Source organism: Erinaceus europaeus, chromosome 12 (assembly GCF_950295315.1).
Source record: "Erinaceus europaeus chromosome 12, mEriEur2.1, whole genome shotgun sequence".
Lineage (NCBI taxonomy): Eukaryota > Metazoa > Chordata > Mammalia > Eulipotyphla > Erinaceidae > Erinaceus > Erinaceus europaeus.
The window spans coordinates 42,683,007-42,695,060 of NC_080173.1; the positions used below are offsets into that span (position 1 = coordinate 42,683,007).

The 12,054-nt window shown below is 50.6% G+C and overlaps 1 protein-coding gene and 1 pseudogene across 1 annotated transcript in view; one reads left to right on the forward strand and one right to left on the reverse strand.

Annotated features, from left to right (window-relative positions):
* Positions 1 to 469: 469 nt before the first annotated feature.
* Positions 470 to 12,054, reverse strand: part of WNT3 (Wnt family member 3) — a 62,135-nt gene continuing 50,550 nt past the window's right edge. Inside the window, exons 3-5 of the mRNA XM_007529654.3 lie at positions 9,575 to 9,840; positions 7,647 to 8,133; positions 470 to 2,464 (exon numbers count right to left, since the gene is read on the reverse strand). Coding sequence (XP_007529716.2) covers positions 7,654 to 8,133; positions 9,575 to 9,840 — 746 coding nt within the window. The 3' untranslated portion in view covers positions 470 to 2,464; positions 7,647 to 7,653. The remainder of the gene's footprint in view (positions 2,465 to 7,646; positions 8,134 to 9,574; positions 9,841 to 12,054) is intronic.
* Positions 6,755 to 7,394, forward strand: LOC103119407 (NADH dehydrogenase [ubiquinone] flavoprotein 3, mitochondrial-like; annotated as a pseudogene).

Here is a 12,054-nt window from a genome sequence, read left to right on the forward strand (position 1 = left end):
AGCCAGCCTTATAAGGGAGAGCCATTTCCAGTCAAGTTCAATTTTCAATAGTAAAAATCCCATTTTCCCAGTAAATGGAATTAAAAACATGGGTGAGGAAAAGATGAAGTCAGTGACCAACCCTGTGGCCTGCTGGCTTTAAACTACCTCTTTCAATGTCTGTGATATTAATTTGTGCATTGGAAGTGCTGGCATCTACACAAAAGTGCCCAATTCATTTACTTCTAAAACTGAAAATTATTTGTTAGAAATTGATGAAGAACAAGTTAAACCTACTACCCATGATGGCTCAGGTGATCTTGCTTAGAGACTAATTTAAGAGGGAAAGGTGAAGCAACCACATTTAGAATCTGAGATTATTAACCTTCTGTGTATCCATCTAGAAACTCCACACACTGTACAATATATACATTTGAACTTTGTTTACCTTCTCTTTAATGACTTAACAGAAAGAAACTGCATGATGAAATATATTTTCTCCAAATATATATATATTTATATAATATATAATCTTAGTTAACTCAAAGGTATATACATTGTATAATAAATAATATTTATAAAAAGACTTTTTGAATATAAAATCAAAAAGATCAACAACTTCTACAACTTTTTACAAAACTTTGGATACAGCAGGTTGGTAGGAAATTCTGTTGGATACTATTACCTGACTACTGCAAGAATAATTACAATGCACTCAATGTACTATTATTAAATAATTACTTATCAGCTACTTGAACACACCCCAGAAACATGACTTTATCATTTTAATATAGAATACATAGATATGAAAAGACTTTTCAAAATTTGTATTCATTCTGTTGAAATAACCCTCACATAAAGCAAGCATTGTCCCATTGGCATGATAGAAAATTTTCAGTCTATGGAGAGATGGGGAGGGGTAGTTCCAACTCAAGAGAGGACATGGCATGTGTATCATTAGCAGGGCTCATTGCTGGTAGGTTCAAGAGTGCAGGCATGGCCTATAGATCATTGTTTTGGCAAGCCTGCTTAAGCAAGCAAAAAGACCTGGGATTTTAGATCAGCATTAGGTAGACTGAAGAGAGAAGGGAGAAAAGGAAGAGAAATCTCTGACTATTCTATGCCCCTGGCTGTGGTTCTTCTTTCCATGTCTCCTTAAGACAAAGCTGCTGGGTTGATCAGTAATAGTAGGTCCCCTTGCCTCCATCTTGGCAATATCCATTAGGACACTCTAGGGGCCCAGTGTGAAGCAAGAACTCTGGTCTGAGACACTGCATACCCCCTACCCTCTTGGATCCATGGATTAATAATCCATAATCCTGCATGGATTAATGCTATCACAGCATATATGTGAAGCTGGGAGATCTGTCAAAAGTTTGCATTTCTGTTTATACTCACATGGGAAAAGAAAGAAAAGGGGAACTGTTCTTATTGGAAAGGAAATGAAATCATTTTTATCCTTCCAACCTATCAGTCACAAAATGGGAATTTCAGGAATAGATTGCTGTTCTGTTGCTGTACTAACTGCTTTTGGATTACTAAAAGGGCAGGACTAGGGAGCAGGCAGGGGTGGTGGGTGAGGGTACCCAATGGCCCCTTCTAAAGATACCACTTTTTAAGGAGACATATGGACTGGAGAAGGCTCCCACATCCCCAACATACACGCATCCCAATACATAACCTATTTACAACATCCACTACAAAAAAAAAAAATACTGTGTTAATGGTGGAAACTGCAGAATGGTAGAAAAAGATTTTGAGATCCAACTGCAGTTCAGATGAACCTCTTGCACAGAACAAGGCTACAGAGAAAATGAGACAGAAGAACGCATAGCTCTTCTTCAAACAGTTTGGTTGGGTCACCTAGAATTCCTAGTTCTTCAAAACCCAAACTCCTACATAACAATGGCCTCCGGCGTCCCTACCACTTGACCCTAGCTAAACCTATGGCTTTTATCAGAATGTGAAAGTCTATCCAATTTGAATGTGAACAGACAGAGAAAAGGGGGACTGCAAGGACTTGTCCTACTTCCTAACTCCCTCACAGACATCTTGGAATGTCACCCTAAGAAGTTTGGAGACAGTCTTGCCTACCAGGCCAATAGCTCACATTCACCCAGCCTGCTCTGTTGGAGGTCTTTCGTTTGCTTGTTTTGTTTTCTCCATTTTTTATTTTCTTTAACATGTGCAAAGATAAGCCTTGGGTCTGTTCCTATCAGACCTTAGAGAACTAAGAAAGAAAGCACCTTCCTTAAAAAAAACCACACACCATTCAAAGTGAGAAACTTAAGATAAGAGAGGGAGAGAGTCCTCCCGGGCAGCAGGTGGGCAGGTTGGGTCCAGGTCATTTACCGCACATGCATCTGGCAACATCAGATTCCCAGCTCTCTGAGGCTGAGGTCTGAGCCCAGCTGTACATCCTGCTTTCCATCGGATTTCAGTGAATCTGCCCATCCGTGTACACGTTTTACTTGTTCCCAGTGCCCTTTGGAAAAATGAAAGAGAAAGAATTAGTAACGTAACTCCTTTCCCAGGAGACCATCCACTGGAGTACAGAGATCCAAGTTGGCTGACAGGAGACCAAAACATCTCTTGTACTTGGAAGGAATATGCTCCCTATTGAGGGGCCTGGCTTTCATGCCATGTCCCGACAACCCCCCGCCCCTGCCCCATACACCAGCATCTGGCACTTAGGAAGGACATATGATTTACAGCAACATTCAGGCTTTGGTGTTTAAAGGTGAATTCAGCTCCTCCCCCACCTTCTAGCAAGAAGCTTGGACCACAGGAAACCCAATAGTAGGAACTGCCCTAATGGAAGAGTTTGGGAGAAGTTTTACTTGAAGCAAAAGCCTAGTTCCCAACTTAGACCCATGCACTGGGGCTTTTGTATCACACACACCAGGTAACAAGCTGTCCAAACAGGAGAATCATCTGTCTAATTAATTGTGAGTAATTTCTTCTCATGGGAGTACCAATGTGTGCATGTTAGTGTTTAGGATATTTACAGCTCATGAAGAAGTTGAGGCCAAAGCACCCTCCAGGGCATTCTCAATCAACCTTCAACACCCTCAGGGTGCTGACAGGACCAGGGTGAGACTGTCTGACAGACAGACACTGGGGCTTGGCAATATGAAAGTGACATACATGCCCACCATCTCACAATAAGTTAGTGAAAGAGCCAGGACTTGAGGTCATCCAGGTCACAGCTCCTGAGTGACTAGGAATAAGTCTGGTTCTTCCAAGGTGAGAAATCAGTGCTTAACTTGGAAGACGGGACAAAACTACAGGAAGGGGCAAAATTTTCCCACTATACCAGATGGACTCGTATTCTCAGGTTAGGCCATTTTGGCTGGAAGTCTCCCCACTGTGTGGAGGGCAGCTGTCCTACTCTGTGGCTCCTTCCCTTCTCTTGCTTGCACTGTCAAAGCAGGTTTCACAAGAGAAAGTCAGAAACTCTGTCCCATGTGGTCACTGCCAGCTGGTTCTGAAAGTCCCTATCTTGTTTGCAGAGCATCAGAGTGGGTGAAAGGAGGGGAAGAAATAAGCAGGTTCCAGTTGCTCTCAGAAGTCAGCTCTGCTCAACCTGGGGATCTCTGCTGCCTCCCCAAGAGGACCTGGACCTAGTGCCAGGGATCTTGGTGTATGTGGCCTCTTGTCCACAGGACAACACTGTAAGGGACATGGTTCTCATCCTCAGCTCAAAAATATGGAAAAACTAGGGCTTAGGGAGGCAAAATTACTTCCCCACAATCACTCAACAAGATAAGGCCTTTATCAAAGGACACCACATGAAAAGAGAATTCTCTGTCCCAGAGTGAAGGCTTCATCATTGTGTCTTTACTGGGGGGGGGGGGGGGGGGGGGCACAATCTAGCTGACTTCTTGAAGTTATGTCTATGTAGCACTTTTTATAAGATTGGGGAGAAGGGAACACCATTCTCACCATTTTATGTTGGAAGAATGGAGAAAAGAGGGCAAGTGGAGAGAAGGGATTCTTTTTTAGGATTAGAATTATTAGGGGAGGTCACAGACACAGGATTTCCTAAGCCCTTACTTGGTTGTCCACCTGGGGAGAGGAGGTGCTAGAAGAGGGTCAGAGTCTGTCTACAGATTCTGCACTCTGCCTCTAGAATGTCTGATAGGACCTGGGCTGCCACTGCTGTAACCTTGGCAAGATCCACATAGAGAACTTCAGTAGTCAGACACCTGGGCTCAGTGCCCATCTAGGCAGGTTTGACCGTTGCTGTTTCAGGCCCCACCCAGTGTCAGTGTCCTAAAATGTTGATTTCCCCACAGACCCTCTCAGAATGGCTAGGACTGTGTGCCGCATGAGAATGGGGACACTTGACGGCCTCTGGCCATAGCGGCCATCGACGGTCAGTGTGGTTGTCAAGCAGCCCTTCCACCTCCACATGCCACAGTGATGCTATGTGTTCTCTCTGCTGACTTTTCCAGCATTTTTGAAAAGCAGAAAAAGAAACTGCCCAAGTGATGATACTGCTTCATTGTGAGTTGACCTCCCTCCTGTCACAGCTCTCTGATGACATTTATCACACTCTTTGCTAGTAGGATATTGAGCCTCAAGGATTTTGCTAGGCTCCCATGATGGCATCCCTGACAGGCCAGGAAACTGGACTTCCAAGTGTGATGGCTGGTGAATAGGGTCATGGGAACCGCCTTTATGTTTGTTCTACTGGCTTCTGTGAAAGACAGTGGCTACTATCTTTTTGGACTTGGTCCCTGCCAAGACATCACTTGTACTATGCCAAGGGGCTTCCCATTAAACTGCCCGAGTCACCCTATAACAAAGCTCTCCCTGATGAGATCAGGCTCCTCCCAGAGGCCCATCCCCCTGCCCCAGGCCTGCACAGTGTAGATGGTGAGCCATTCCTTCTCAGATGCCGTGTCTCAACAGCCTTACCCAAGGGGTCTCTCCCCAACACTGCCCCAACTGACAATGATTCAGATGGGCTAAATCCTTTGCAATGAACCAAGGGTTCTTCCACTAATCCCAGACAGCTTGTCCCACAAGAATACAGGGTCATAAGTGATGGTAGCAGCTGAACTCATGTCTCCCTATACAGGCCTCTTCTCAGGGCAGAAAAAAAGGAGACAGTATACTCACATCAGAGACCTTCTACCTTTCAGACTTAGGACCACCCAACCTCAGTCTACACCTTTCCTGGGGACCTATGGGTGCAAGGGCTAGCCACAGTATCTCCCACGCAGGCCACCTCTGGGAAGCTTGGGAACATAATCCACCAGTCTTTGATGCCTTGATTACTCACCACCACCACTCTGAACTTGAATCCCTCCTCCTCCCCATCATCATCCATAAACTGGATGAGAGTGCACCCCACTCCACCCAAGCTTCAGATCTGTCAGGATATGGGCTTATCCACCGCTTCCCCCCACCCACCTCCTTAAGGTCGGCAGGATTTATGTTTGTGCAAAAACTTGCCCTCTGAGTTCAAGGTGGATGCAAAATGACTCTGCCCCAGGGGAAGAAGAGACTTTTCAGCCTTCTGTGTCAAGTACTTTAACCTCCTCATCTGACAGTAAGAAAATGGAGAAGCCCAGAACTGAAAGTCGGGAAAAGTTGAGGACAAGGTCAGATATCCTGGCTTCTAAACCAGTAGTGCCCCTCTTCTGGCTCTGGGTGCTTAGTTATGCTAGCCAGTAGATATGTAAAAAGAAAACCTTTGACCAGGCGGAGGGTAGATAGCACAATGGTTATACAAGCAGACTCTCATGCCTGAGGCTCCGAAGTCCCAGGTTCAGTCCCCTGTACCACCATAAGCCAGAGATGAGCAGTGCTCTGGTAATGGGAAAAAAGAAAAAAAGAAAAAGAAAAACTCTGACCTGGCCTGTTTTGTTTTTTTTTAACTATATTTATCATATATATTTTTTTCTTCTCCTTCTCCTTCTCCTTCTCTTCCTCCTCCTCCTTCTCCTTCTTTTTACCAGAGCACTGTTTAGCTGTGGCTTATGGTGGTGTGGTGGATTGAACCTGGGACTTTAGAGCCTCAGGCTTGAGAGTCTGTTTTCATAACCATTTATCTACCCTCCACCCTCTATGTTTACTTAAGATAGAGACAGAGAGAAATCAAAAGGGGAGGGAGAGATAGAAAGGGTGGAGACAAACCTACAGCACTATTTCACTGCTTGTGAAGCTTCTGCCTTCAGGTAGGGGACTAGGAGCTTGAACCTTCTACATTATAATATGTGAGCTCAACCAGGTGTGCCACTACCCAGCCTCCTACCTGCCCTGGGTTAAAGCCTATTAACGCATACAAAGAGGGGGGGAGTCACTGAAAGAAGTAGCTCATGGGGGGCAGGTGGTAGCGCAGTGGTTAAGTAGCGCACATGGCACAAAGCACAAGGACTGGCACAAGGATTCCGGTTCAAGTGCCCGGCTCCCCACCTGCAGGGGGTGTCGCTTCTCAAGTGGTGAACAGGTCTGCAGTTGTCTTTCTCTCCCTCTCTCTGTCTTCCCCATCTCTCTCAATTTCTGTCTTCTCCAACAACAATAACAACAAGAGCGACAAAATGGAAAAAACGCCCAGTGGAATCCACTCCAGAAGCAGTGGATTCGTAGTACAAGCACCAAGCCCCAGCAATAAATAAATAAATAAATAAATAGCTCACCAGGTAGAGTGCCTGCCTTGCTCTGAGCATAGCCCAGCTTTAAGTCCCTGGCACCAAAGGAAAAGTGCTACAGTGGCACTGGGGAGAAGTTCCTCCTTTGTTTCTTCCTTTCTCTAACTGAAGGAAAAGGTGGTCCCAATGGTGAAATCAAGCATAGGTCCCAGTACCCAAAGATGTTAGTAATGCCCCCAAAATGTCTGAATCAGGGCAAGGGAGATAGTATAACAGTATCCAAAAAGACTCTCCGGTCCTGCCCCCCACCCAGCCGTCATGGCAGCCCTGCTGCTGCTGTGACAAGGGCACACTGGCACGCTGAAGACTTTGTTCCTAGAAGTGCAGGTGTTCTGAGGACTTACTTCCACAGCTGCTCTTTCTGCAGAGTCGAAAAAGGCCGAGAAGGGGCAGCCAGCAGTTCCCAAGAAGCAAAGTCCACCAAAAATGCCCGCCGCCTGGCCCGCGGAACCATTCGACGACACGCTATACAAGAACCTGCAGCACCATGACTACACGGCCTACACCTTCCTGGATGTAAACCTCACCAAGTTCAGGATGCCTCAGCCCTCCTCGGCCACCCATCCCTGCACCACTAAGCCCGCTGAGCTGTCAAATAAGCCCATCCTCTTCAGGCAAAAAAAAGAGGTCCCAGGTTCAATCCCCAGCACTATCATAAGCCAGAGATGAGCAGTGCTCTGGAACAAATAAGGAAAGAGAGAAAGAAAGAAAGAAAGAAAGAAAGAAAGAAAGAAAGAAAGAAAGAAAGAAAGAAAGAGAGAGAGAGAAAGGAAGGAAGGAGTTGCTTGTGGCGTGGTGTACATGCATTTGATCATCACCTGTTTTGTGTGATCTCCTGAGATGCCACTTAAGAAACATTCCAACACAGCTTGGACTGAAATCTTGGCTTCCTGGTTTTGGCTGGGGCAGCATATGTGTGTTGAATAGCACAGAAACAAGGAACAAGTGTCAGCAAGAAGAGGAATGGGGATACTTGCATTCAGGCCCCCAGCCACTGCACCATACCTGGCTCCTACTTGCAGGTGTGCACGTCATAGATGCGGATGCACTCCTGGCAGCTCACATAGCAGCACCAATGGAAGATGCAGTGGCATTTCTCCTTTCGCTTCTCCGTCCTTGTGTTGTGGCCACGGCCACAGCAGAGCAGGTCACAACCATCAATGCCATGAGAGGTGACATTGCAAGTCCGGTCCCTGGTGCCGAAGGAGCCTGTTTCAGGGTTGGGCTCGCAAAAGTTGGGGGAGTTTTCATAGTAGACCAGGTCCCTCTCAGTGGGTGGCTTGAAGAGCGAGTACTTGGCTCGGAGTGTCTCCACCCAGCCCCGGGACTCACGGTGCTTCTCCACCACCATCTCTGAGGCACTGTCATACTTGTCCTTGAGGAAGTCTCCAATGGCGCGGAAATCAGGCTGGGCCCACCAGCAGGTCTTCACCTCACAGCTGCCCGACAGCCCATGGCACTTGCACTTGAGGTGCATGTGGTCCAGAATGGTCTGGGGAAGACAGGTGCAGGGTGACTTCTAAGAGCCACCACTCCCTACCCCTCCCAACTCTCCTCTGTGAAGCCTTCTCTCTTGTCCTACTGTGTCATCAGAGAATGCACTGGGGACTGAGGCACAGACCTAATGAATGGTGGTGAACACCATTTGCCTCCCTGTATATGTCGATGCATTGGCAGGAATCACATCCATTCCACCAAGCCCCTAAGAGATAGGGGTTGTTTTCCCATTAAACAGACAGGGAAACTAAGGCTGACGGATTAAGGAGGCCAAACCACCACAGCAAGAGGTGGGCATTAAATTCAAAGCCAGCTCTATGCTACCTGAGGAAGATGGGTCCTGAAATTGGGGCAGCTTGGAATGTTCCTATTCATGACCACAGAATGTGAACTCAGATCTACAGGGATGCAGAGGTCACACAGGCTCCTAAGCTAATTATGGGCCCCAGATCACATCAAATTGATGGGGTTTACAGTCAACAATATTTATACCCTTTTCCCATATTAGGGAGCTACTCTCTTTTCTGATCCAGCTTTCTGGCCCTTTCTCCAGCCATGACATCTTCTCCCTAGACAATAACTTGGATCCACTGGCATATCAGATTTCAGGCTCAGGGGCAAAGAGAAAAAGGGAAAAAAACAAAAACAACAACAACAAAAAAAAAACCCAGTACAGCCACAAACCCTTTGGAATTTAACTAAAATATGCCTGCTAGCTATCTACAAAATAGAGGACCCCCCCAACTCTTCATCTGCAATACTCTAGCCCTTAGGTCCATGATTGGTCAACAGTTTCTTTGGCTTTGTATATTAACTCTCTTTGCAACCACTAGGTTCCAGATGCTAGCATGCTGACCAGACCTCCCTGGACAGACAACCCCACCAATGTGTCCTGGAGCTCCGCTTCCCCAGAGCCCTTTCCCCACTAGGGAAAGAGAGAGACAGGCTGGGAGTATGGATCGACCAGTCAATGCCCATGTTCAGCAGGGAAGCAGTTACAGAAGCCAGACCTTCCACCTTCTGCACCCCATAGTGACCTTGGGTCCATACTCCCAGAGAGAGAAAGAATAGGAAAGCTATCAGGGAGGGGATGGAATACAGAGTTCTGGTGGTGGGAATTGCACGAAGTTGTACCCCTCTTATCCTATGGTTTAGTCAATGTTTCCTTTTTGTAAATAAATAAGTAAATAAATAAATTCAAAGCCAGGACTATCCAATTTCATAGCCCTGCATACGGAGCCAGATGCTGGGGGACCTAGGAGAGTTATACTTCCAGAACTGACTCTTCCCTAGCGGAGCATGGGGGGAGGAGCACCAGGGCTGTAGGCAGAAGACATGACTATGTGGTAAAGAGGAAAGAGGGAGTAAGGGAGTCCTGGGCACAGGGGCCCCTAGAAGGAGCAGGCCTAGTGGGGGCGACATCCATGGCAGCTCACCGTGCGGCCAGCTTCGTTGTTGTGCTTGTTCATGGCTGAGCGCGCATCGGGCCTGTTCTCCCGTGCATCTGCAAATTCCCGAGACACAAGCACCCCGAAGTCAGCGTCCTCACTGCAGCCACCCCACTTCCAGCCTTCGCCAGGTGGCCCCTTATGATGGGAGTCACAGCCACAGATGGTGGAGGTGCCCTCAGCACAGGAACGCGTGACAGCGAAGGCCACGCCAGCAGAGGCAATGGCATGCACGAAGGCCGACTCCCGGGTGGCTGCAGAGGGGGAGTGGAGAGACGCAGTTCAGAAGAGGCCTCCACCCTGCCCTGTTCCCCGGACCTCCCTCCCCCGTCAGGGATAGCTGGGGGCTGGAAAGAACTGGGTGGATTGCTAGTCTGAGGAATGAAAGGAAACAGCGGTCCCCTTCTGACCCTCTGCAGCCAGTCCAGCCCCTGGTGGGTAACCCCACTTTATGAGTAGGTAAAGTGAAATACACTGTGGCTAACTGGTAAACCCAAGACCTGGGCAGCTGGTAGAGGGCAGAGTGGAGTCTGCTGGAAACAAGGGTTGACTAGTTTAGGCAGATTGTTGAAGAAATAAGGCAGCCCTGCTCTGCCCTGTGCCAGGACCCCTGCCATTCGCATTTCCAAACTCCAGAGACTTCAGCACTGGAGGACTCAGACCTGAGCCCCGCCACTTGGACAACGCATGAGGCCGGCGTGGAGGGAGCTCTGGGAGCCTACAGTCTAAATCTACCCAAGTCCTCCATTCCTCATCTGGGTGTGCTCAGGATAGTCTTAGTATTTTCTGAGCCTCAGTTGCCCTCTTGTAAAATGGGTTTGACTTTCCATTGTCACCAGAATTCTGACCAGGAGGGCAGTGACCCAATCTTAGTCTCCCCTTTCTCATTCTGTCCTTCACCCAAACAAGACCAAGGCTTTGGATCTGAAAGGATAAAGCTCTCCTGGGAAAGCAGGCAGTTTGCCCAAGGGGAGCTGGGAAGTAGGGCATTTCCCCTGGTTCTGTTCCAGGTCCATGCAAGGAAGAGGAGATTCTCAGGAGTGTCTCTCATTATGGTAGTCACCCTGAGTGGTGAGTATGTTCTACACCAGATTCTGCTTCATCCCATTTAATCGTTTTAGCCCTCCTATAGGACAGAAAGTTTTACAGATACAGTATTGTCTCAGAGACCTGCAGCCCAGCCATCTCCTTACAAGAGAGGACACTGGCGCAGGGAGGTGATGGACCCAGGGCCCCGCTGCTGCACGTCTCTGGCTCATCTGGAAGCCAGGCCCTCTCCCCATTTTGCTGGGTTGTGGCTCCTCTCCAGATGCAGAGGGGCCCCTCGCAGCCAGCGCAGGGCGTGCCGAGCCGGCCACCAGCGCCCGGGAGGTGGCGCAGCAAGGTCAGAGCGCGGGTACGGGCCCCGGAGCCCCGTTGTCCTGGTCCCCAGGGCCCCCCACCCCGCCCCACTGCGCCAGGGGGCCGGCTGGGGGCGCCAGGGCCAGCGCTGAGCTTCCGGCCCGGGCCGCGCTCGGTTCCCAGCCCCGGGGACGCGGGGGCGGGGCGGGGATTAGCCTGGGAGCTGCGCTGACAGCCCCGCTGTGCTGGTCCCCGTCCGGCGGGGCCCGCTGGGCTGCTCAATCCGCCTTTGTTCGCGCGGTGTCACACCGTATTACCCGCATAATGCTGCCGTCGGGCCCGGGCCGCCGGGCCGGCCGCCACCGCGTAGCAACCGGCGGCTCCCGCGGCCGGGCCGCGCCCCCAGCCCCGGCGCCGGCCCGCGAAATCCCCATTGAAGCGGCGCCCCCCGCCCCCGCGCCGCGCCGCGCCGCGCCGAATGGCAGAGGGCGTGTGAATGGCGCGGCGGCCGCAGCGGGCGCAAGGCCGGGCCGCGCGGTGGGGGGCGGCGCTCCGGCCCCTTTCAAGCCGCCTAAGCCGCAGCGGGCAGCCGGGGGAAGCCTCGGCGCAGAGCGCCGCCCCCGCCCCGCCCCGCCCCGCCCCGCCCCGCCGTGGCGGCCTAGGGCCTTCCGGTCGGCGACCTCTGGTCCCCTGCCGCAAGCCCGAGGGACAGGTGCGCGCCGCCCCCCGCCCAGGGGACCCCGCCTTCGCGGAGGGTGCGCACCCAGCACAGACCCCTCCCTGCCTCCCTGCCCTGGGGGACCCTGACCCAGCGCCCTGGGCCTGCGGGGCGCGGTGCAAGGCCGCTCCAGAGGCGGCGAGCGCATGTGGGGCCTACGGCAGGTTTCGAGCCCGAGCTCTGGCCCCCGCGGCGCGTGTGCGGGCCCGGCCTCTCCAGAGACTGCCTGGTTCTCTTCACGTTCCCAAGGTCTCTGACATTTTGCCGCCCCCCGCCCCCCACCCAGGGCGGAAGACTGCCCCTTTGCGATTGAGGGACATGGGCCTGTCCTGGAGCCTTCAAGGCGGCTAGGCGCCGGCAGCACTAACTCCGAGGCCCGGCCCCACCGGCCGCGGGCCCGAGGGACAGA